General features: G+C 33.5%; 2 protein-coding genes across 4 annotated transcripts in view; one reads left to right on the top strand and one right to left on the bottom strand.

Annotated features, from left to right (window-relative positions):
- On the top strand, window positions 1-22,724 carry LOC136027283 (large ribosomal subunit protein mL62-like). 2 transcript variants are annotated; one of them, XM_065704373.1, is made up of 5 exons: window positions 1-180; window positions 8,440-8,485; window positions 9,587-9,729; window positions 12,916-13,085; window positions 22,528-22,724. In XM_065704373.1, exons 1-5 carry the CDS (start codon window positions 46-48, stop codon window positions 22,613-22,615), a joined length of 582 nt encoding a protein of 193 aa, XP_065560445.1. In that variant the 5' UTR covers window positions 1-45; the 3' UTR covers window positions 22,616-22,724. The 2 variants fall into 2 exon arrangements, with proteins under 2 accessions (XP_065560445.1, XP_065560446.1); XM_065704374.1 differs by lacking the exon at window positions 22,528-22,724 and adding an exon at window positions 17,204-17,331.
- LOC136027282 (rho GTPase-activating protein 44-like) overlaps window positions 22,678-26,452 on the bottom strand; it is a 103,604-nt gene continuing 99,829 nt past the window's right edge. For both annotated transcript variants that reach the window (XM_065704370.1, XM_065704372.1), the window contains exon 16: window positions 22,678-26,452. In XM_065704370.1, the coding sequence (XP_065560442.1) occupies window positions 26,331-26,452 (122 nt within the window). In that variant the 3' untranslated portion in view covers window positions 22,678-26,330.

Raw genomic sequence — 26,452 nt, 5'->3', positions numbered from 1 at the left:
CAGTCTCCTTCACAGACATTTGGCAAAATATTCAACCTGGGAAAAATGTTGAGAAGAAGACTTATTAACTGGATTTCTCAGAATGGAAGATATTTCACTTCTGCTTCGAAATATAAAAGCTCAATATGCCTAGAGAATATATATCCTGGTAGCTCTTTGAATATTTTGAGATCTGTTCAGGTAGGTGGCAGCCAGTTGATTAGACTAGCCCAATCTAATTGTCTCATTGGAATGATGACTAGCCTATATTTGTTGGATCAAATTCAAGGGGAGGGGGTTTCGATATCTTTGAAAATACTTCAGTAAAATTCTAGTTAATTGACTTCTTGCTATCTCAGAAAGGGTTTATGTTAGGAAAATGAAAGTTTCAGGGATGAATATAGGCTACAGACTAATGTATGTCCTGGGAAGGTATTTTGAAGCAACTACCTCTACTCCTTCTCCCCCTAGAGGGCCCTGACCTTTGATGACCCTTAAAAATTTGTGTGTTATAAAAGTGAAACCTTGCAAAATAGGTTTCTTCTGCTTTTGCAAGGTAGGCTATTTTAAAATACCACCTCCACTCCTTATACCTCTAGAGGGCCCTGAAATTTGCCTACATGACAGGTCTATACCTATTGAAATTCTGACAAAATACATTTTACCTTAATTTTCAGTTATTAGTTGCTTTTTCTCTGCCTTTAGTTCTGAAAATACAATTCCTGTTATTTGAGTAGAATTTTGAGCCATATCAATGTTTTTTTTTCAAAATTTGGGAAGTGTATTTGCATATCTTTAAAAGCTTATAAAATGGATTTGAGCAAAGTTATGAAGCTGAAAATAATTTTGTTGAACTTCAATTAAGCAGAAGATCTATTTTGCAAGGTTTCACTTTTATAACACACATATTTTTAAAGGTCATCAAAGGTCAGAACCCTCTAGAGGGAAAAGGAGTAGAGGTAGTTGCTTCAAAATACCTTCCCAGGACATACTTTAGTCTATAGATTCATCACTGAAAGTTTCATTTTCCCAACCTAAACCCTTTCCAAGATAGCAAGAAGTCAATTAACTAGAAATTTACCAATACTTAAATAATGCTAGGTCAATGAATGACTCATTAATAGAAGTAGAACACTAATTAATATAGGCCTATTGGCAAGGTCTTTTGAGTTTATTACCTAGCCTAGGCTTGCCTATACCTGTATGTTTTTCTAAAGAATGCTTGATCATTTATGGATAAAATTGGTGCAAACTGTATTACTGGCTTTCATATAAAGTGAATATACCACTTGATGCCTTTTTTAATGCTGTTTACAACTATAATAATTGCTTCTACCACAAATTCAGATTTAAGCACTTTTGACCTCTTAAAAATGACCTAAATATGGGATATAAAAAATCTATGATAGTTTAGAAACAAATTTGGGCTATATATTTCCACATCAGGGGGGGGGGGGGGTAAATCATAGCACATATTAAATATGTAAATTAACCATTGCTGTTTTTTTTATGTGTTTATGCACATTGAATTTTAATGACAAGAGAAATCACCAGTGTAACAGCAAAAAGCACACACACACAAAAAAAAAAAAAAAAAAAAAAAAAAAAAAAAAAAAAAAAAAAAAAAAAAAAAAAAAATACAGCAATGGTTAGTTTACATATTTAATATATGCTATGCTTTAACCTCACCCCCTGATATGCAAATATATAGCAAAACTTTGTTTCTAAACTATTACAGATTTGTAATGACCCCATATATAGGTCATTTTTAAGAGGTCAAAAAGTGCTTAAATCTGAATTTGTGGTAGAAGTGATTATTATATTTGTAAAGGGCATAAAAAAGGCATTGAGTGGTATATTCACTTTATATGAAAGCCAGTAATACTGTTTGCACCAATTTTATCCATTTATGAACATACACAAGCATTAGTTTTAAAAGTAGAAATTTTACCAAATAGGTAAAATTCTAGTTTAGTGCCTTTTGGCTATCTCAGAAAGGGGTTAGGTTAGGAAAATGAAACTTTTTTCAGCTTCACAACTTTGCTCAATCCCAATTTCATAAGATTATCATGTTTTCTTCAGTTGCTATCCTCCTTTTTAGATGATTGTTTACCTCTAACTATTGTAATGAATTCATATGGTAAAATGTTTTTCACCTTGTCAGTAATATAAGAAAATTAGTTAGCAAAGAGAACATGATATAGAACAACAGAACAAGATATTAGGTCTATACCCAGGACCATCAGAAAGGGATGTACATTGTCAGAAAATGACTGATATTAGGGAAGAGGGTAAATTTTTCATTGTTCATATTATTGAGTTAGCTAACAAATAAAATTAGTATACCACTTGATGCTTTTTTAAGCTCTTTATGAATATAATAATTGCTTCTATTACAAATTCAAATTTAAGCAGTTTTTGAGCTCTTAAAAATGACCAAAATGTTTCTAGTTTATGCATCTAAAAAAGGCGTAAAATATTGGCCTCAAACTTTCGGTTTTGTTATAAATCCATTTTTTAATGTTATATAATCCACAAGCACCAATTTTTCATGATTAAGTTAGAAAAATAAATTTTACAATATTATGCCATTTTCTTCTTCCTTGATGCTGAATGTTCAATTAAAATACATGTTTCCAATCAAATATCAAAAATATGAAAGCCGACTAATGGAGGTGTGGATCAATATGCCATAAGGTTCCAATCCAAAGAGTAGGTTAGCTTAAAAATGGCTTAAATTTGAATTTGCAATAGAAGCAATTATTATATTTGTAAAGTGCTTAAAAAAGGCATTGAGTACTACATTCACTTTTTTTATAAGTGAATAATATGAACAATGAAAAATTTTCCAAGAAGAGTGTAAAATAAGGCATCTAATGGTACTACTTTGGTAGTTTTTTTAGCTCAATGATTATTGAGATTGCTAAGAAATAGACATACTTAGAATCACAATTTCATCCCAAATTTAAGTATAAAATTCATTTTCATTATAGATTGTTACTACCCATTGCTTCCCCCCTTATCATCAAATATATACCCCTAGTTGTATATATGTAATCTATTTATAATGTATAGAAAATTAAATCTTCCCAACATAACCTAAGAAAATCTGATTGAAATACATATTGTATTTAGATTCAGGATGTGTAGTCTATGTTTATTTCTTTGCTATCTCAATAATCAGTGAATTGAAAACTTTAGTAAATGTACAATTCAGGGTATATATATATATATATATATATATATATATATATATGGGTGGTGGTGGTGAAAATATGCAACAGAGATGAATTTATATTCAGATTCACAATGAAATTCATATTCTAAAGGTAACTATCTTAATAATCAATGAACTGAAAAATCTACCACTACTTTTATTTTATTAACATGTTTGTTTAAGAAGTGACCAAATGCTAAAGGTTTGTCAAACTTTAAAAAAATGGTCTGATTCTACAACTCAAATTGTTGTTGGCCCCAAGAAATGATTTTGTGCCTCATACCTTTGCTAAGTCTTGATTTATAATGTAAACTTCTATGGAACCCTCTAAGCCTTAGAAATAGGAAAAAGCTTGAATAGCTTCCAGTACTCAGACAGTGCTTAATATTAGACAAACAGAGTCTAATTACTTGTTTCTGGCAGGAATAATAATCACATAACTATTGAGCTCAAAAACACAATAAACAACTTTGTCCCAAAGTTTATTTTCCTTTGATTCCAATTATTCTCCTGCATTCAATGGCACCAATATTACATGCCTAATATCTTTGATTTGCCAGCAAAATGCTTATTTAGAGAAAACATTTCCTAGTACATTTCAATCATGAAACTTGAAACAGCAAAACCAAGATAAACATAAATTAATTCATTACTTCTAGCCTAAAGTTAGTAATCCCTTGATTTTTCTCTTGACAATTTACAGCATTATAGTCAGTTAAAATAATTAGCCTAAAAAATACAGAAGACTTAGGCTTATTTCATCTATTATAATAGATGAAATAGACCTAGGTCTTCCATTTTAGTTAATCTCTTTAGTTTATTTTCATTTAGGCTACTTTTGAAAAAAAACCTGGGAGTCTTTTTACAGGTTTGTGTATGACATTTTGCTGACATTTGATTATCCTTGTGTCATAGTAGTGAAACCTTGCAAAATAGATATACTACATAAATAAGGCACAAGGAAAGTGTTTTGAGCTCTGCACCTTTGCTCTAACCTTATATATAAAGTGTTAAAACTTGTAAATTTATTTCTTAGATTTAGATAAAAAGCCTTCATATATATTGCTAAAGTAAAAGGACATGCATTTTAGAAACAAGAGCTAATGTAAAAAAGACTGAAAAACAAGAGGCAGCAAAATAAGAAAAGGTTAGAGATAGTTGCTTTAACAAAAACATCACTCTTAAGCTCAACATCATAGCCTAACAAAATCTACTCTATGTATATCTTAGGCCCTGGATTCATTCCTGGAATTTTCATTCACCTAGCTCAACTATTTTTCAAGGTAACAATAAGCCACTCTAACTAGAACTTTAACTTTTTCAGGGCTGGGTCTACATCTTGCTTATTAATTAAAAAAAATAATGACAAAAATGGGTCAATTAAGATACTTCAATAGGCTGGTAGTTATTTGGTTTATAAAAAAGTGTGTTATATGATCTAGACAAATTAGTCTAGGCTATTGTAGATTATGATAACATAAATTAGCTAATGTCATAGCTTCAGCCATTAGGCTACAGTATCACAAATTAGCTAGTAGGGTATCATAGACCTACAAATTTGAAAATTCTGCAAGAAAAAGGACTGGAGGTTGCATTTTTAAGGTCATTTATGTTATTTAAAGAGAAAAATATCATGCATGCTAAGTTATTATTAACAATTAATATCAAAAGGTGAAAATGTTTAATTATCTCACAGTCCACAAAAATGGTTGAATATTAAGCTAGGTGGAAAAGAGTAGGGGCTTATAAAAGAAGTTTTGAGTAACAGATCATATGAGAATAAAATAAAAGTAAGGGAAGTAGAGAAGGCATTAACATATGAATGAAGAAGATGTAAAATCGAGGCCATGGCTACAATTGCTTAAGATCTGGAAGATGCAGCAAGATGGAATAATAGTAAAATCTTGTAGTTGACCTGCCCCAGTTAAATTAAAGACAGAAATCAGGCCTTAATTAGAGATAAGGATAGTGTGGGAGAGAGATGGGCAGAACGTTTTGAGAATATGTTGTGCCATGATAAGGTTGCAGGAAATGCTGTAAGTCCAGAAAAGAGTGAATTTTCTCTGAAAATTTGGAAGTGAATAAAAATTTATTTTAGAAAGAAGAGTTAAAGAAAGTGCTTAAAAAATAATAATGTGTCAAGTGCTGATAGCGTCCTAAATGAGTTTGGTGGTTTCAAAGTTAGAGACAAATTACTGAATATTATGACTACAATTTTTGGACAAGGAAAGTACCAAGCAATTCTAGGAAAAGTTCAATTGAATTAAACCTATTATAAGAAAGGTGATAAGAGTGACCATAATAATTATGAAGAGATCAGCCTGGTTTACATGGGCAGCAAATTACTTACCATGCTGATACCTATTAGTCTAAAAGGTGTTGTAGAGAAAGTTTTTAGAGAAGAACAATGCAGTTTTACAAAGGGGAGGATGTATTGATCAAAATATCACTTCTAGGTTAATAATTAATAAGTGTCTGAATCAGTCATGCCCCTTTAGTCCTAAGTGTTATAGATTATTAACGGGAATTTGATTCAGACAATAGAAGATCTTTAGTACAGGTCCTTATCCTTGTATAGTATTCAAGATAAGTACATGTTTGTGGCTGTGCCTTTTTTTCAGATAAATGATCTGTTTTCTTCTCGATTAGTTTTGCTTATAATATAATTTGAAGGTGTAATTTGTAAATCTAAATACTTGTTGTAAAGGCAGTCATTTTGCAATAAGTAAAGTTTTGTTTAAAATCTATTTCTGTCTGGCTGATCTTGGTCATTGAAAGATAATGCTAAACCAAAAAGCCAGTTGATATGAACTCTAATTTGTTGGATTGGTTTGTGCCATTCTTTGGTCCACCCCAACACAAGTTTTCCTTTTATGGAAATAGTGATTTTGTTTTTAGTTCACTTTCAGACCTCAGAGTTCATCTATAGACTTTAGAGTCTATATTTCTATGTTAATATTGTGAGTTTGGCCAGAGTTGACATTGGGAAATAAAACTGAGTTATTTTTTACAGCTGTTCAAGATTTTTCTCCAAGCCCTGGTGGGGTAGGAAAAGAGTTTTTAAGAATTACCATCATAACAATATCAGTAGGGGGTTCCATTTCCCCTCCAAAGAGATAGTTACGGAGTTGTTAGTGGTGATACAGATCACTGCACCTTGGGCTCAATACTTTGGCCATTACCTCCTCCAAAGGTAGTACAAGTTTCCAACTCCCCACTGGTTGTAATATCAGTGCAGGAAGAACTTGTAAAAACATGGAAACTGCTTGACTACATCATCTATTCTCTAATGCAAGCCAATAGTTGCATCAATTCAACTCTGCCACATATACTGATGCTGCCAGATTATCCTGGTGAGATTAGACCTGCCAATATACAAAATAATGATTATTTGTATGTAAAAGATGAATATTGCTGCAGTTAAAGTTGGAAGTGGGGTTATTAGCTGGTTTGCTATTGAATCAGGAGTTAAACAAGGTTGTGTCCTATCCCTGTTTATACTGATAATTTTGATGGACTTTGTCCTAAGAGACACAGCAAAGGCCATAAGATAATATTGAATCAAATAGGGTGGTAAAACGCTCCTAAACTTAAGCTATGCAGATGATTTGAGTGTCCTAGATAATAATGTTACTAAAACGAGTGAATTTTTGAGGTTATGAGGGGTCAGGGTGCAAGAATAGGTGTGAAAGTTATTGTTAACAATATTAGGCTGCTAAGACTAGGAATAAATGAATATTATAAAGTCATGTTGGGTGACAAGGAGATTGGTCGAGTGGATATCTTACCTTGCCTGGATAGTATTATTAGGAAAAATGGTGGATGCTGTGAAGACATAAGAATAAGAATAGCCAAGGTCCAGGTTTTTTCACAACTCAAGAAGGTTTGGAAGGATATAAAGATAAGTCTATGAACCAAGATTAGAATATTGGAAGCTATGAAAATGACAGTGGTCAAGTATGGTTCTGAAACATGGGTGCTCTGAGTGGCAGAGAAAACTTCATTGGATGTTTTCCAGGGGCATTGTCTTAGGATAGATTTAGATACCACATCCATTTCACTGACCATATATCAAACAATAAGCTCTGCAAAAACAGGGTTCTATCCCCCTTCTAGGCCTATAATGAAAGGAAGGTTGAGGATGCTAGGATGCTTTATGGATGAAGGATGATAGATTGCCAAAGATTGTTTATGGTTCCAAGGCTTTTCACTCCAGAAATGACACAAGAAGCCTTTTTGGTACAATATGGAATTTTATGATGGTATTGTCAAGATCAATTTATGTAAAGCATGTAGATTTATGCATTAGTTTTCAGATAAGCTCATAAACAGCTCTCTTCTATCTTCCATTGTCGTATCAGTGGTGGAGAAACAAAGAAGAAGAAAAAAAAGACACATCAATGTTTCAAGCTCTTTCAAATTTACTGAAAAACTGTTTTCTTGATGATACCTTGCTGTTCAGATTAATAAAAATAATCGTCGTTATTCCTGAACCAAATTTAAGTGAAAAAACCTTTTCATTAGGAATTTTTTTCTAAACACAGAGTTTTCAATTGCCAAGACACCTGGGAGGGGGAGTGTTTAAGAGGAAGTAAATCTCTGTGTAAGAGTTTTTGACAGTGTAGATTTCAATGGAATCATTATCATGCTTCTAAGCCTTTCCGCTCAAGAAATGGCACCAAAAAAGGATTATTTTTGGGGCCATTTGCCACTTTACATTGGCGTTATCAAGCTGAGTCTATAAAAAGCATGCAGATATGAGTATTCGATTTCAAGATATCCCTTAAACAGCTCCACAATGCTCCAGTGTTTCACTAGCACCAGAGAAAAAAAAAGAAAAAAAAGAGACATAGGAGTGAAAACACAGGCAAAAGAACATGTTTTTCTTTGTTTTTCATAATGGGAGCCTGAAACCCTCCAGTCAAAGGTCCTGACGATGAGGACACCAATGATGAAGTTATTGTTTTGATCAGCCGCCATTTTCGTGGGGTTTAAAGCTCTTTCTCAAAATCCCACAATTTTTTTTGCAATAAACTTTTAGCAGTAAGGATTCTACTGAAGTAATATTTACCATTCCTGTATCAGTTTTAAATGATATTTAAAACTTTATTTTTTTTTACAAGATAGTTTCTTTAATACACGTTTTTAAACTTTCAGTTACAATGCACTATGATCTGCTCTGCACTTTTTTAGAAAGTCTTGTTTTTTACATAAAAGGTTTCTTAACGTGATTTAATTTTCAGAAACCAGCTGGTGATGGCACAAATTTCACAGGCTATGTGCCAATTGGTAATTATTTTTTATTTTAATAAAGTTTTATATAGCCAACATTATTATTGGAAGAACTGGAAGATTGTGTTTGTTTTCTTCAATAGATTAACCTGTGCTTCCTGAAAGGTTTTATTTTCAAATATTTTACTCTGCTTCTCTTCTATATCTTTCTTTTGATCTTTGTAATTTATAATTCTCATTTACCATCATCCCAGCTTTTCCACACTTTAAACGTGAACTATCTAGTATGAATAAACTTATTTAAGAAAGTCTGAAAAACAAACAAACTGAAAATGGATAATGCCCAACCCCAAATTAGTATCAGCTTTTTTTCAAAAGTTTATTTACAAGTTACTGTTCAAATTACTGTAGTTGCAAACTAGTTACACTTTCCTGAAAAAATAAAACTAATGCAAAGAAATAAGAATGTGTTAGTTTTTATACAGTTAAAAAATCTTCAACTGCTTTTTGTTACAGTACAGGTACAAAAACTTCTATATTGCTTCATATTTTCAGTAAAGGACTAGAGAAATAAATAGGAATATATTCACCAACTAGATGATTGGTGCATTGAAATCAAAAGCAGCAATAAATGCTCTTTTTCAACTTCTTTACAATCTATTTTTGAAATCTATCTAGTTAGCCTATGAGTGTATTTTTTGAAAGTTTGAAATTATATTTTGTTGCTAATATGAAGTTACAAAGCACTACTTATATGTCAGGGTATTGAATTTTAAGTTACACTCAGTTGAAGACTAGTCTAGGAGAGTCCCCTTTGTTGGGAAGCTACATGTAGTTTGTTTGAGAACTGGACTTGAACAGGCATTTTAAAATTTCCTAAAACAGAGGGTCAAGATTGAGCCCCTAAAAGGAATTTTCGTCATATAGTTTTTTAAGCAACCATAGAATCCTGATTGATTGGAAGTACATTTGTAAGTGAAAGTTAAAAGTATTGGCAGTGATCTGGTGGAATTCTAATCAGACAATTTTTCAAGCAATTGTAGAATCCTGATTTTAAATAACCAGGGACTTTTACTATTTTTATGTACCAATTTTGCTACTATTCAGTATTTTCTTTAATGTTTACTTATTATAATGGGTGTATACTGTTGATTTCAGAGCAGTTAAAGGTATCCTATTCAATGGCCAGTGGACCTGGTGGACAAAATGTGAACAAGGTTGCAACCAAAGTAGACGTTAGGTTTCATTTAAAGAATGCTCAGTGGATTCCAGAGGCACTCAAAGAAAAAATTTTGGAACAGGTATGTCTTGATCATTTATTTGAAGGTATTTTTTCTTTCATATAAGCATAAAATAGACAAAAATAACTTTTTTATATTCCATCTGAAAATGGTCCTATGTTGTTTCGTTGACAGGTCCTGCAAATTTCGTCAGTTTATTTATATTACTCTGTAATAAAATTGTCTGTTATGTCGTACAGCCCTTTTATGACTGTTCCAAAGAAGACACCCGTTGCCATATCTTCCCAACTTACATCGAATTGGTTTTGGTAATGAACGGCCAGCAAAGAGTGATCCTCATGCATGAAAAGAATGCACCATTTAGAGTATATGCAGAACTTGTTAAGTTTGAAATTACCAATCCTAAATTAATAGTGATGGAGTTAATAATCTTGTATAGCCCATAGTTTTCACTTACATTTATACAAATCTGTTAGGGAAAAAGAAAGGCCAGAAAATTCTAGCCTTCAAATTTATCACGAAAAAATTAATCAAAATTCTAGGCCCTCCCCTAATCAATATTATGGTTCTAGTGTCTTTTTATAACAAAGAGGATCATACCCCACAGACTAGTTTTCATTATTTATGCCATAAGCCAACAATTTTGCCCTGATAGGACCGAAATACTATCAGAAAAAATTATGAAATGGGATATTTATAAAATATCCCATTTTCTGTGAACAAACGGTTTCCGGGTTACAAATTCCGTACTTAACCATGCACAGATTTGAGGCCTATACAAACAAAACATTATTGCAGACAATAATCTGTATTGTGGCTTTCTACATGAGGCATTTCACATATATGCTGTTTTACATGATATTATGTATTTGAACTGTTGATTTATTAATTAGCAAATGACTTTAGAACACCATGATTTAACGTTTTATCTCGTCTTATCTAAAGATGCAACAAAAATAATATGTTAAAAAGAAGACACGTATAATCGCTCAAATATTGAGGAGGAATGGCAACAACATTTAAAAGGACACATTTCGATGTTTCTCTACTGACCGTTTTCCTTAATCAGAGACCTGATAAAACCATGTCATCCAGATGATATTTCTTTCCAAAAAATGTATTTCGTAGATAAATTGGGTGGGTCACCAAACCTTTAAGTTTTTACATAGGCCTGAACAGATATGGACCTTTTTTGTGTTTAAAAGCCAATGCTATGCTGGAGAGATGAAGTAGACACTGGGGAGTGCAACTTTGGAGAACGACCAAGCCAAAGCATGCTTAATAAATTTAAATTCGAGAGCCACCAATTTTGCATAACAAAGACGAAAATAATTTTCTTTTTAATCAAGCGACTGAAACCTATTATCTATCGTTGGTTACAACCTAGTTCGCATTTTGTCCACCAGCTCCACTGGTCATTGAATATGATACCTTTAACGGTCACTAAAGCTAGCAGAGTTTTTTTTTATTATAAAACTTCATGCCATAAAGTTTCTAATGCTGACACAAGAATTTTATCTTTTAGACTTTCCCTCTTTCTAAGCACTTTTTCGCTGAAAAAGTTAGTATTGATCAAAAGATCTTTTAAAAGTCTCACCTCTGTTTTTTAAACAAGTAGACACAATTATAAACGTAGACTCTATATTTATATTACATATATTAGTCTATTTCAGAGTAAAGAAATGAGTAACTGTTCAGCTGCAAGACTTAGTTTCTTGAAGCTCATGAGAAATTTCCCAGAGTAAACTTTGCTAACTTTCTTGGAAAAAGTTAAACAAACTCAACTTTTTTCTGACTGCAATAAAGTCAACGAAGTCATTTGAGCAAAATGGTCTATTAACTTGTGAACATTTTTAGTAATTTTATTGACACCATGAGAGCCATCCATACTAAGCAAATATAAAAGTAATATTAAGCCATTTTGCCATCAAATAAATCGAAAACGTGTTGGATACGCTTTGAGGCAAAGCAACATAGCCTTAATTTATAGATGCTTCATTCTTTTTATATAGCAACAAAGGTTGGGCAAGGTTTCATGTTTTGGGCCAAAGTAATACAGTATTAGCTTATGTTGATGATGTATTTTAAAAATAACTGTAGTGATGCAGTTTCAGAAGATGAAGAATAAAATTGGTTTTAAGCCAAAACAGCGTGTTTTACCACGAATCTTAAAGGAATAGGTTAACATTTTTTAAAAGAGAAAAATTCTTCTCGGAAAATGTCATTTTAAAAATGTCGAAGAGTCGAAAACTACAGTAGATAGTAAAGTAAAAAGCTGCAATAGGCTCGTCAGCAAATCCGACTGAAGGTTGCTGCTACACTTAATGCTACCGAAGCAACACCATTTTATGTTTCAATTTTTACTTCATTTTCCTTTTTAATTTATGCTCGTTTCATATTGGTTTTCTTCGTTCGTAGGAATTTACGTTTATATTTAGTTTGATATCTTGTATATCTAATTTATGCTCGATTTTGATTTTTAAATTTTTCCTCTACCTAGTGTCCAATACCTTTATTTATTTGTTTATTTAAATACTCGCTGCTTGATTTTGACGTGATTCCAAAGACAACTTAAACCTTAAAAAAATATTCTAAAAAACCATGAGTGCTAGAAAACAGAAAACTATATTTTGAATTAGCGTAAAGATTCACACGAAGAATCGTTCTTTAACAGTCAAATCTTGTTAAAAAAATGACAAAAAAATAATTTTTAAGACAAAGATAATTTTTTTCTTTTCTTTAGCTAATTTTAAAATATTATTCAAACTCACAGAGCGTAGACACAATTCAAAGCATTTTTTTGAAACATAGGATGAAGGGACGACTTTTAGGTGCTGCATTGTCTACTAAATAGCTTTCTAAAATGAAGAATGGAACGTCGAGTATTTGAAAAAAAAAAAATCTGCTGTGCTAAAAGGGCATGGCAGATAAAAGTCTATATTGGTCCATAGAATCCCTTTCGGGAAAATTCTAGCATGTAGACATGAGTTTTGGTGACTACTGACTAAAGTCGATCCCTCCCACCGCTGCACCGCCTTAAAGTTACGCAGATATCCACCAATAAGATTTGGGAGTGTTATGCGTTAAGCACTTCTTGCCGTCGTCATGCGCTCCTCCTGCTCTGGGAAAATCTTTTGACATCTGCGGTAAACATTTTTGTTATTTATATTCTTCCTTTTTTTATAACTGGTATATATAAATAGATTACACATTCTTCAGGCCTGAGATATTCCCTTATTTATTTAGAACCCAAATCGCATAACGAAGGATGGCTATTTTGTTATGAAGTCAGACTTAACAAGATCTCAGCAGTTGAATCTAGCCGATGCTTTGGAAAAAATTAGAACAGTTATAAAAGCTGCAGCTTTCGTTCCAGCACCTGTAACTGAAGAAACTCTGGAAAAAATTAGAAAACGGTAAGTAAAGCATTGTAAACTAATCAAATTTAGAACACTAAAAAATGAATTTCTCCAGTCTCCCTTAATTTATATGGGTACTTTTTTACACAATAAATATGCGTTTTTTCGGCCTGCTGGACAATTTAAGTCTTTTAGAAGCCAATCTGGCTTGGTCCAGTTTTTCATTTTTCTTAGACTTCAAAGCTCTTTATTGACTTCCAGTTTACACATTCACAAGGATTGCCTAAAAAATGATTTTAAAAAGGAGAGAAAAAAGATAGACGAAGACCTTTTTTGCCATCCCGTAAGTGTATTCTTCAGAAGCAGATTTTTGCCAAGTCTACAATAACAGCCACTTAACATCATTCTCATTGCTCAGACCCACGAGCAGACGCAAGGAAAAAAAAACAAATCCAAAAATACTCTCTTTCAACCAAATGGTTGTGCATAAAACTTATTGTTATCATTGTTTATTTATGTATAATAGACACTGCAAAGTACAAAAAAGAAGAAGAAAAAGTGTCACCAAAAGTGTCAAAAGGAATAAATACAGTGTATTTTCGGTCAAGTAACCTGTCTTAAGAACTCCCCAAGAATATGATGAGCTTCGGGGCTGGTAATCTGTAAAGTCATATTTTTAAAGTATTTCTGGAAGAAGAATATATTCATAAATCTTGCTTAGAAAACAGGAAACAGTAATTGGGTGGTAATTAATATAAGTAGATGCATCTTTTCCCCATCTAAGTATTGAAGTAACTGAACAGGATAAAAAACTATCAGGCACAATAGAATGAGCGATACACATTTCACAAACTAACTGTAAATGACTTAAAAGTAAATGACATTCATGCAGAACGAGGGCACGCGGTATTGAGACACTCGTAAAAAAGTTTTTGACAGAAGACCAAAATGTGACTGTATTACGGTCTTAAACTCTGGAAAAATAGACTGATAATGTGAAATATAATCACTGGCTGAAACTGGTGAGCACTTTTCAATATTAATCACATTTTCCACGACTTTTTGTCACGAGGTGCACCTTATCCGTTGAGACTAGGATTAAGGTGGCTTGATTCAAATTCACTATTCGTCTTTTACTTCAAAGAAAACAATACGCCTGAACTAGGCCGACAACGAGTAATCTATATTTCTAACCAAAACTTTGCCTTTTGTCTTACCTTTTTAATCTTTGGGTAAACATTCTGTAATAGTTTCCTCGTCTTTCTACTGACACAATCACGAGGGACTGCGACTTTTTCAGCTGACTTGAGGCACGAAATCACTTGATGGTAATACGAATTTAAATCTAATTTTGCAGTCACACTTAACTGAGACCTATAAGAAGCGAATTGTTACTTTTATTTTGACCAGTAAAGAACACAGAGCGTACAGAAACAATTCAGTGCTTATTTTCCTCCAGTTATGCACTTTATACCAGTACATTGAGCAAAAGAGAGGTAATTGGTCCTGTTCAAGTTTGTCTTCATTGACTGTGACAATTGACTCAAGATGATCCATTCGATTTTGCTTCTAAATATACTACGGAGAACCAACTCTTAACGAGAACTAGCACTAGGAAACGTTGAAAATGATGGTAACTCACGACGGTCACCAGGAAAAAAAAACGTTAATGTAAGCTAACTTGTCATGTTGAGTAGCTAGGGTATTCAGATCACAATGCAAGAGTGTTGGTACGGATTGACTTCGGATAAGAATGACTAAACTACTAGAAAGCCTGCCTTTAGTTTTTCTCGCTTATTTAATAAAAATTAATGCGAGGAGCACCCTTTAAGGGTGTTCTCGCTCACCTTTAGAGTGTAGATATTTCTGGAGGAAAATTACATCTTGTTGCAAAAGCTCATCGACCAAAAAATATTTATCTTTAGTTCCATGTATATTTACGGAAACAAGACAAAGGCTTTTTTGGTTAACATGGTTCAGTTCGGAGCATCCGAGAGGGCTTTTCTGAGCATGGAGCGTTTCGGGTTACAGGAAACGCGATCGTTTTAGAATTAACACATTTTGGATGGGCGGCACTTGGATATCCCTTGCGCTAATGAGTAGACCAGCACAGCATGGGCATCTTAGTTCATTGGAAGCACTTCGGCATGTACAAATCGTATGATCGGTGCTTTGCTATCGAATACAGTGCTGGGGTAAGTGCTGTTAAACCCCAAAGCTTGAACAGTTCATAACTAAGTCTTAAACCAGCGGTTATAGCAAAATCGAGGGAGGGAATATCAAGAAAATCCGATCAAAAGGTCCTTTTATCTCCAATATTATCTACACGAATGAAACCATGTATATTGTCGTGCAATTTTTTGTGAGTGATGCTTTTAGGAACTCCGTGTGCAATTCAAATGGGTTTTCGATCAAGGATTTTTATTTTGATCTATAACAGTTCACCAATGGCTGATGTTGGTGGATATTCGGCAGACACAAGTCACAACAACCCGCTGATTTCCCAGTCTATTAGGTTATACAGATAGTACTTTCATGATCACTAAGGACATCAAGCTTATTTTTTTCCGGGAAACTGGAGTGGTCAATGAAGCTAGTAGATTCTTAAGAACAACTGCGCAAGAGGGTTCACGAACCGGACGGGGAACCACAATTGAATTGTCTCTTGAACATGGAACGGAAGCAGAAAATTTCATTGCTCAGACACTAACTTCTGTTAATTAATTTCATTCGTGTCCAATTGAATAACCGCAATGAATGAGTAAAGTCAAAGATTTAGAAGCCACAAACAGAGGGGTAAGGCTAATAACAGTGAAAAAGTTGGTTCAGCAGATAATCTGAACCGATGCTCCTTCCCCTGCTTTTAAAACATGGAAAGGGAGAGAAAAAAGGCCTGAAAGCACCTAATGTGTAAAGGAAAAAAGAAATGAAGCTAAATAGTGGAAATTATAAACCGAAATTAATTATTAGCGCCCGCCATTGCAAGCGAATATATATATATATATATATATATATATATATATATATATATATATATATATATATATATATATATATATATATATATATGTATATATAATCTGGATAAATTGATAAAATAGCAGTTCTAAATGATTATTAGTGAACGATGTATTCATCCTGACAAATTAATTTCTGCGTTCTTTTTCTAGTTTTAAGTGTATCATTGTTTCTTAAGCTTTTTTTGATGCGTTTATCTTGTTTTCGTTTATTGAGTTCAAAATTAAAATTCAGCCCATTGGTGTTTTTGATAGCAATTTTTGAAATAAATGTCGTATCTTATCCTAAGTAGGAACAAAATTAAATATGTTTATGTTTTACATTAATTCAAAAACATTTTCTGAAATACGTTTTTCAAGGTAAACTAAAGACCCATATTAAAACCTAAGAGGAGTAGAAATAGTCATATATTAAATTAAACTTAACCCGAACAGAAATAAATGAAACTCATAACGAACAGAAATTAAAATAAATAATTATATCCAGCATAAACATAACAGATAGGTGACTGTTAAAACGAACGAAGTCAGACTAAAAACAAACAAAATTACGCCTAGCTGGAATGGGACAACCATCCCCTAAACCTTCTAAAGGTCAGAGTGTCATTTACTGTTTATTGAAAATGGTTAACATTTCGGGCTTGTGTTTATATGTATCATAAGATCAGCATCTACGCAGCCAAAAAGTAACATTACAAGGTTAATCAAGGGTTAGGATTGAGGTTGCTATATGTCTCAAACTCTAGATGGTTCTCTAAATTGCATTTTGTTTTCAGCAAAGCGCAAGTGGCGCTCTGGTCTTTAGAAGGCGTATGAGAGAGGCCAACCCATTTGTGTGGTAAAACTGTTCTTTTAAGATTGAACCGAATATTTGCGTTAATTTCTGTTTTTTTTAGAGTTCATTTATTCATCTAAAGCAGTATCTGTAATCTCTGCGTTTGATGTGATATCTTATTTAGTATCTATTTGTTTTGTGTTTTATTTATTTATTGATAGTAATTTGAGTCGTTTGAGTTATTACATACCTTTGTTTCTTCTCGTCTTAAATTTTGATATGGCTTTTTCTTTTCTTTGAAAAAAATCTTCTTTCTGTTCATTTTCTATTGATATAGCTTTTTTATTGGTTAATATTAAAAATATTTATTAATTTTTTTTCAGTTCGTCTGCTTAAGAATTAAAATGCTGGATTGCAATTGAAATTTGAACAAAATTTGAATTTCTTGTCAAAACTCTTGATCAGCTGTAGTTGTGTGCAATAGATTTGTAATAAATGTTTTGTTATAGAATTTTGGTTGGGTGATTAAATTTCAATACATTATTCAGAAGAATTGAAAATCAGCTTAAAGTTTCGTCACATAACCCGTTTTATTTTTCAAAACATTTTTTTCCTCTTAGGCTTGTTCGAATATCCAGTGTCTTCTGATTTACTTCTGTATTCGATCGTGAATAGATTATAGGTCCCATAGGGTTTGATAGTGTAGAAACGTTAGGTGGACAAGGGGAAATATTTTAGCGCTTCCCTCCCGAGTCAAAATCAATACTCCCTGGAAGTTTCAGTTTGATACCCTAAGCCATTCCAAGATATTATGGATGCGCTACTTGGTAATCTGGTGTAACGTTGTCTTTGATTCACTTTTCTAGCTAGACCATATTCATGTAAAAACGTTTAGTTGGGCCAGAGACGTAAAACTTTTAGCCTCGTCGTCCTCAACATGGAACTTAAAGGCCCCATACACACAAACGTACTTCTTGAGATTTTCAGGCTTCTCCCCTATGGTGTATATGCGGTATATCGCATATATGCTATTTCAATGGCCTATATAGAGGTAATGTCTTTAAATTTGCCTCTGCCTTCTCTCCTAAGCCATTCTTGATATATTGTGCATATCCTATTTTGTTAAATGGGATACATATAGTATAGTTTGAAATACTTCGCTATTTCACTGGGAATAGATTCTATTCTCCACTGGGTACAAAATCTCAACAACAGACTGCAGTTTTACTCTTTCTCTATTAAAAATGAAACCATGAACATGACATCACTCGCTTTAGAACTCCATCACCGTTTATTACCTCTTTTAGTGTGATTCTGAGTGTGAAAACGCTTTTTACTCTCATGTGAATTTACTTGAAACCGCCTGATACGGGTCAGAACAGCCTCTTACAAATAATGCAGTCGAACAATCAGTAGCTTGCAGATTAAGCCACCGCTAGCTCTATCCCAAATTTCCTGTCTCACTACTTCAATCGATGTGCTCTCCGTCACTCAAATCGTCTACGGCGTTCCACATTCCTAAATTTTGACCTACCAAAAAATCGTGGAGTCCAATCCCAGTTTGGTTGCATTTACCAATTTCCGATAGGAATCATCTATCAGCTTCAGTTAAATCTCCAAATCCTTTTTCGACATACCGCTTTCATTACCTATCGTCCCGTCAGAAACGAAGTTTTAGTGTTTACTTCTTTCCACTTTGAGCGCATTAGTATTTCTTTCTTTATGTGTTCTTTCAACGTCTTTCCTTTCTTGTCCTCCATTAAAACGCAGAGTTTAAAAATCTGGCTCATTATAGCTTTGCTTCTGAACCTAATGTTTTAGCTATACTGAATTTTGTTTATGGTTTAACACTAATGAATCGATGAATGTTCACCAAAATCGTATGACTAGAATAAATTTTCAAGGTTATTTACCAAACTTTCTCGCTTTAAAAATATTGGCGCCTCACAAGATTCATTCCTAGGGCCCTTTTTACTGGTTTATATTCGGCTGTAGATCGTTTAATCGGTCGAGATTCCTGCAAAACACAATAGATTTTTTCCTTGTCTATTAATTCTTTTATCTATAAAAGGCACTTGAAAAATTGTTTCTATTTTTAGGATAAAAACAAAGGAATTTTTACAATTTTTTTTATTAGTTGAAAGGGAGTTAACACTTATTGGGTTAAAGAACTGTAGCCTGGTTATTTCACAAGGGTTGTCAAACAGTTCAGATACAGGACTGAGATAGCCCTATGAAAAGACTAGAAAAGGATGTAAAAGAAATAGGCTTGTGACCAATGACGTAAGGCTTTTGTTCTTGGTTGGTGACATTAATGTTTTATTTGATTCATTATTCGTCAAAATGAAAAAAAAATAAATAAAGATGGGGTACAAAAAAAAGGAAAAACAAAACATAATTTACACTTCACCCATATTCTATTAAATCGCTCTAGTCCAGAAATGATCAAGCATTGATTACATCAGTTTTAAATTTGGCAAGTTTCCTTTCGACGACTAGGAAAGGATCCGTAGTATGATACTGCTTCAATATAACGGTATTCTGTGCCACAAAAGGAGACGACTTAAAAGGATCTTGATATATCTGAAGAACAAGTTTCGTATGGCCTTCTTTTCCGATTCCGTGTTGATTTTAAGAAAAGAACTTAATGCTCAGTACTGAACCGGTTTCAACCGGAGGCGTTTTGAATGCTCTTTAGTCATCAATAATTTTCCAATTCCTTAAAGGGTCACAAATGTCGTTTTCAAATTGCCCCACTGTTAGTAAACCAGCTAATCAGGTGGGAATACTTAATCATATTGACACAAGGCTTGTAATTGAAAAGGAGAAACGCTAGAGCTGGATATTTAATATTGTGCCATGACTCATGACTCAGGCCATGGATCAGTTTGTTCATGATGCCTTCGACAAAGGTCATATTCCTTTTGCGATCTTTATAGACATTAAAAAGGCATTTGACACGTCACGTGATATTGCAAGCAAAATTAGATAACTGCGGTATAAGAGGCCCTGTTAACGACCAGGCAATGTCATACCTAAGAAACCGAAATTAGTATGACGGCGGAAGTGACCATCATCCCCAGAAACTCTTTAATTTCAGTCAGGATCTATTTTGGGTCTACTGCAATTTCTCGTTTGCGTGAACGATATCAGTAATAGTGCCAAAGATATTGACCTTAATATATTATTTGCCAATGACACGGCATACGATATCAGCAGCCCGACTCAAGGTCTTAGAAGCTCAGGTTGGAATCAACATTGAGAAGACTTATCCTATGGCTTTCAAGAAATGAATTGTCTATTAATTGTTCTAAGACAAAATTCATCGTCTTCTCTCGTATTGGAAGAACAGCACAGGAAGTGATGTCGATTAATATTCGGGGCCTGTTCGTAGAAATAGGAACAGTTGATAATATTGAATATCAAGATAATAATATGTTCAAGATTATCATTTACAAGTCATGTCATTTATCTTCGAATGAAAGGGTTAAGGAATGCTGGAATGGTGAACCCTCTGAAATTTATTTTGCCGCTTTTTAGCGCTGAAATCTCTTATCATTCTCCAGTACATTCATATATAAATTACTGTCCTATTATTTTTTCGAATACTTTTGAAACTCATATTCTTCTCCTTTAGAGGTAACAAAATAAAGCTCTGTGTACATTGAAAAATTGCCAGGCTAGCCCGTATTCTTACCCTTCTTCAACTTACTTTTCAACGAAAAGTATGGATCAAATATTAAACATTCTTCCACTGGATCTTTTCCCTTCTTTCCATCCCGTTCTTTATATGATAAAACATTTTCGACATATTTTACCTGGTCATTGTGTTGCGAGAGCAACACTTTGGTTTTGTCGTGTTTTTTTTCCCTAGCACCCCGATTTCAGCTTATTCCTAGAAAGTGGTAAGAGTCTAACCTCTGTGGTTTTACGGAAAGTTTGGACCTTAGGCCGGATTGATGAATATGACTTTGCATTTTGGAAAGCTTTGTAGAACTCTTGGCTGGGGCCAAAAAGGATGGTTTTTGCTTGTCTTTGAGCCAAAGCCTTGTGTGTGAAGCGAAGTGAAGTTTTACAGCCTATGCCAGAGAGAACTATCTGAAGTTATGCAGCCAAGCTTTCGTTTAATCAAGTCATGTTTCTGCTGTCGAGTGGAAAGCTCCGTTCTAGCAGGGAAGCAGGCAGGCACCAGTTTCAAATTGAAGATGGACTAGAATCTATAAGTGTTATACAGCCAAAAGAATCTATACAGCCAATATATCTTCTTAGAGTGATAAATAGAAAAATTACAGAAACAATAAAGTGGCATTTTCCCACGAGTCCGTAAGTGCTGCTATCTATTGTTTCTCCCCATTTCAGTTCGTGATTTCAGCTTAGTTTATCACTCGGTTTTTCGCACTTGGGATTGCGGTAGAGAAATGGTTTCAGATATGTCTCTTAAACTTTAAAAGTTTTCTAATTGCTAAAGAAATTAGAGTTTATCCTTTGCTCCTTTCTAAGTGATGACGTTAGAAACTTGGCCTACGACAAAAAAGTCAACTTTTGAACTAAGACTGATAGATTTTTTTTTCGACGACAGTCGATAGCTTTTGATGAGCTGATCGAAGTGTATGTCATCCATTTTTTAGTAGAAAAGTTCTTTCATGAGATATACCAGTTTGAGAGTTTAAAGGGGTTGACAACTTCAGTAGTAAGGTACACACTGGAACCAAAAATAGGCCGATACCAATCATGAGACATATAGGGGAGTTTTAAGCAATAGTCGGCTGTTAGCTCATAATCATCTTCGGCAATGAGGAGTTTGCAACTTTTGCGAGTTGGTGTACCTATTATTCGTTTCCGGTGTATTTGATGGCAAGACCAATTTGGTTCCAGTGGTAAGACATGTAGGGGACTTGTTTATTTTAATATCCTTTCAGATTAAAGACTTCAGCGTTTAATTGAAGCGAAGAAACAAAACCAAAGTGTTGCTCTCGCAACACTTTGCTCGGCGAGTCCGAACAAACGTTGCCGCAACACCTCACGTTGCCCATGCAACGTAGATCTGGTTTTTATTTGCATAGTATACTTTTTATTGATGATAATCAGATTTCACATGGTTATTCGACCCGTGTCAGTTCTGGAGTTCGTTAGCCTTTAATAAATTCAGAAAGGTCACAGCATTATATATAATTGGAATAAATTTCATAGTTTTGCAAATTTAAATAAATCTCTAGTTAACAATTTATAGGGTGTTTTGTTTTGTTACCACGTAGAGAGTTAAAGGAACATCTTTTTGTTCCGGTAATTGAGATAGTATTTGTTCCGGTAATTGAGATAGTATTAATTATTTTTTTTGTTAAGCGTATGACCCATACACGGGTTCACCTCACTGTGGGTGAATAATCTGATATTTTTGTGAAAATCTTTTTTTATTATTGAATTAAAGAACTTAAACTCGCCGAGAAAAAATTCGTAAGCCGAGTTGGCCATTGGGCATGACTTGGAGATCTGATGTTTTGTAATATGTTATCCGAGAATTTCGTAATACCTCTTTTGGGTAGTTTCTTCTTTTCTCAAACCTACTCTTGGCAAAAAAAAAAAAAAAAAAAAAAAAAAAAAAAAAAAAAAAAAAAAAAAAAAAAAAAAAAACAGGATTTGAGCTGTAATGCAAAGTAGTTGGAGTCAAAATCATTTTGTTTTGTTTCTCATTCATTTTTTTTTCTAGGAGAGAACGAGCAGCTATGGAAAGATTAAGAGAAAAGAAAAACCGTACAACAGTAAAACAAGGAAGATCAGCGCCCGTATTAGAATAACATTAGTCATTCATTGTTTGAAAGAGGAAAGATCAGCACCTGCATTAAAACAATACAATTCGTTCATTGTTTGAAAATTTATTTTTAAATAAAGCATAATATCAGCCAACTGCAATGGTAAACAAACAGCAACGTACGTAACTTATCAATAGCAAAAGACACATGCTAAGCAAAATTATAATCACTGGTACATATTCAAACGTCACATCATATTCTCTTCAAGTAACATCAAACTAAAGCATTTGGGACATCATTGTAATTTAAGCCTGAACATTATAGCATTTCAGCAACTGTCTCAAATATTTGATAAAATTAAAAAACCTTGCAATTGGGCTTTTAAGACCATCAGTTACTTGTTCCGATTCTAAAGTCTGAATGTAACTTCATTCATTTTTGAACAAGCTTTATTTTTACTTTACTACATACTTTTAGTGTTAAACAATCTGGCAACTTTCGAGGACGTTTTTTGTTTCTTTTTTGTTAATGATCAAAAATCGAGCAAAGATAATTCTTCTGATGATCGACAGAGATTCAGTTTCATTTTTAGCGTATAATCAATCGGTTTATAATTCAAAGCTAAATTGAGCAATCAACTATACAACATAGTTCTATTTTAAGGGCAATTACCGCGATTAAGCTGTACTCAAAAAAAGAGAAAAAACGAATATGAGTAAAAGCTTTAGAATCAAGGTTATTCTAGCCAAGACCATTTTCGACTACCGAGTTCGGTCTATTCCTAAGCTCAGAAGCCTTTTTTTTGGTTTTTGAATAAAGCAAGAATATCTGTCTTGCCGAGCGCAAAAATTAATTTATTAACTAGCCAGCTTCTTTTATTAATTAGCTAGTTAATTGATTAACTAGCCAGCTTCCTTAACACAGCGTGATAATTACATACTGATATATATTACAAAGAGTGTAGTTAGTCACATACTGACTGACAGTGTTCTTTCATGTGATGAACATAACGCCTTTGAAATTGAATGCGTTTATTAGTAGATACCAAAGGAACCAAGCCTAATTGGCAAAGAAAAGGAAAACCTCTGATGTACTCTGATGATCAATCAAGACTTGAACACAATTATAGGGCTATACAAATGACCTGGCAAACTCTGTAATTGAGATTTACGATCCCCAAGGTTCTGCAGCACCGATGTTATGATTTCTATTCTAAGATTTATTTATTGTAAAATTTATCACGGTTTTTATGTAAGACGATTCATTCCATACATAACGTTTGATTTCCACCACATTGGTATTTCAGAGGTTTTAAAAACCACCAATTACATTTGGAGCTTCACATTTAAAATCATTAATTTTCAGTACCCTTGAATAAATATTGCTGTTTGTTCTGCTTTAGGACAAGAGATGTAGTCCAATTGTATCTTAGCTTCGCAATAGTCGTTAGCAACTTCAAAGCTGGATAATTTGAGTCACATATTAGGAGTTATACCATATAATTTTATTGGCAAGTAGTTGGGTTGTACCCAATTGTATTCGTCTAACGTGTCGAAAATAGGTCTTTCCATAACTTCCAACAGATGATATTTAAGAAGAAGAAGCGTCTCTGGATTTGTATATCTTCAAAATTCTGACATAAAATTATGAGACCTTCTTATTAAAATATGAAGGCCAGGCCCGTATGCAGGACTTGTTTCGAAGGACAGGAGGAGGGACTAATTCGTCCACAAAAATTGTCCAATCATTCATATAAATATGAGAAAATCGTGATATTCCACGTGCCTTAAGAGGGTAACCAGATGTTGAATTATTGTCTTCTTTTCAGAAACGCTGACTAATGAGAATCTGGGGAGTAGGCTACCTTTATTACTCTGATTTCCAAATTTACCACTTAAGAAAAAAAAGAACCCTAAACAAAAACGAACATCTTGCCTACCGTTTCTCTATCTTAAGTTTAAGTTGTACACATAAATGGATTTTCTTATTGGAACGTCTAGATTAACTCTTTTTTTTATTTTTTAAGCCTTTAGTAGTAAAATTGGCCCTTTTGTGCACATATGCATAAAAGCAGGAGGAAGTTGTATGTCTCATGACATCCAAACATAAGGTTGTACTATACAAATGTATCAGGGATCGGTCGATACCAGAACCCTTATCTTTCAGCGTATTGGCTTGTACCAGCACGCGTCTTCTGCGAAAGAGAATGAGATAACCCAGTGTATTTTTCATGCTTCATCCTTTGTGCCATCAACCCATATACATTATAATTTATATATATAAGAAAGCAATCTTTTTGAGCATTGTTTTTCCTGTAAATTTCATATTTATTTTCTTGAATACATTTTGAATAGCTGTTTTCCTACATTAGGGGTCTGCAGCCAGTCATTTCTGGCAAGGGGTAGTCTTAGTACGAAACAACACGTAGTCGTGCATTGTCTTCAAGGGCTCAGTAAACTTTGAGACCAATGCATTCAAACAAGACGAAAACGAAACAAATAGCACAAGAATATAAATACTAACAAATTTGACCTTTACTCACGGGCATATTCCGAAAAAATCTCTTTTTAAGCCCTTAGTCGACGTTTTGCAAGAATGTTAGGGTCAATAGCTTTTTTCTCTATCCTCTTGATTTTAGATATGTACTTGGAAAAGAATATGGCATGAATCACAACTAAAACACATCTTAGTTAGAAGACGAGCCCAGTTATTACTTCAGAACAAGACGAAAAATAAACCTATGAAGCACCTATGAAAACTAGGATAAACCTATGAAGGTTTGCCTCATAAAAGGCAATGTTGAGAATCACTGAATCTCCACTTTTTAAAAGAATCTGGCAACACAAAAGCACATATATTGAAGCCATTATCGAAGTTCTACACTAATTTATGTTGAAAAACCTCCATAAAGAGGATAGACACAAGAAACTTATCACTATACAATTGTATATTTTTTTGGCAATTACAGAAAACAAATCGAATAATGATCCATCCAGGATTATGCAAGCATTTGAAAACTAATATCTGGAATGCAAATATATGTCAATTACAGAGAAATCACTAAGTAACATCAGAACTGAGTAGAATTGTAGATATTAGGAAAGCATCCATAACGATTTATCCTTTTCAGCGAATATTTTTTTGACCAAATTTTAAGCTAACTTTAGTTTTATTTAAAGGTCTTAATAGAGTAAAAAGATGATTAATTTCTTAAAAGACTGTTTAAGAGCAAAGCAATATCATTTCCTGTGGTGTAGAAGAATCCTAGGTGCAACTTGAGCCGTTGCACAACCCCTCCTTAATATGAACCATTGTACAGCCATATAATTCTAATAACAACTGAATCTTAGTCACATCTTTCTTTTTGTCATGTCACATCTCTTCTTGATTTATGAGATTTTGTAATCTGGTTTCATTTTCTGCCCAAGAATTAAAAAAAAATGCAACGTAAGAGTGCATTGAATGCTCACTAATGGTAGCAATACTCAATAAATATCGTAAGCATAAATATCGCCAATTTTCCACCCAGTTCAAAGGAAAATTAGAAGAAACTTAAAATCAAAAGAAACTACTCATTTACAGAGCCATAAATGCACAGAAAATAAATATTACGCAAAAGAATAAGGGAGGGTAGGACTAGAGATGTTGCGCATCTAAGGGCTAAGCATTGTCTTTCTAATTAACACATGAAAGACTTCAAAGACTCAAACTTTTTTGTGCTATAAAAGGCACCAGTAGATGTCACAATTTGTCGGTCATCTCAAAAATCAGTGCTTTCAGCATTACTATCACTTCTTGACTTGGTAGCAGGAAAAATCTGGGTAGAAGGTCGTGGAAGCGCCGTTGGAGGTCTTCCATTATCATTAACTGCTACAGGTGCAC

Source organism: Artemia franciscana, chromosome 5, assembly GCF_032884065.1.
Source record: "Artemia franciscana chromosome 5, ASM3288406v1, whole genome shotgun sequence".
Classification (NCBI taxonomy): Eukaryota; Metazoa; Arthropoda; class Branchiopoda; order Anostraca; family Artemiidae; genus Artemia; species Artemia franciscana.
This window is presented reverse-complemented; position numbering and strand designations above follow the sequence as displayed.

What these genes read in the sequence shown, in the direction of transcription:
- LOC136027283 (XM_065704373.1), top strand. Translation starts at nt 46, where the DNA reads ATGTTGAGAAGAAGACTTATTAACTGGATTTCTCAGAATGGAAGATAT. An exon ending in AAGAAAAAATTTTGGAACAG is followed by an intron (nt 9,730 to 12,915) that starts GTATGTCTTGAT and finishes TTATTTATTTAG; the next exon opens with AACCCAAATCGCATAACGAA. An exon ending in CTGGAAAAAATTAGAAAACG is followed by an intron (nt 13,086 to 22,527) that starts GTAAGTAAAGCA and finishes TTTTTTTTCTAG; the next exon opens with GAGAGAACGAGCAGCTATGG.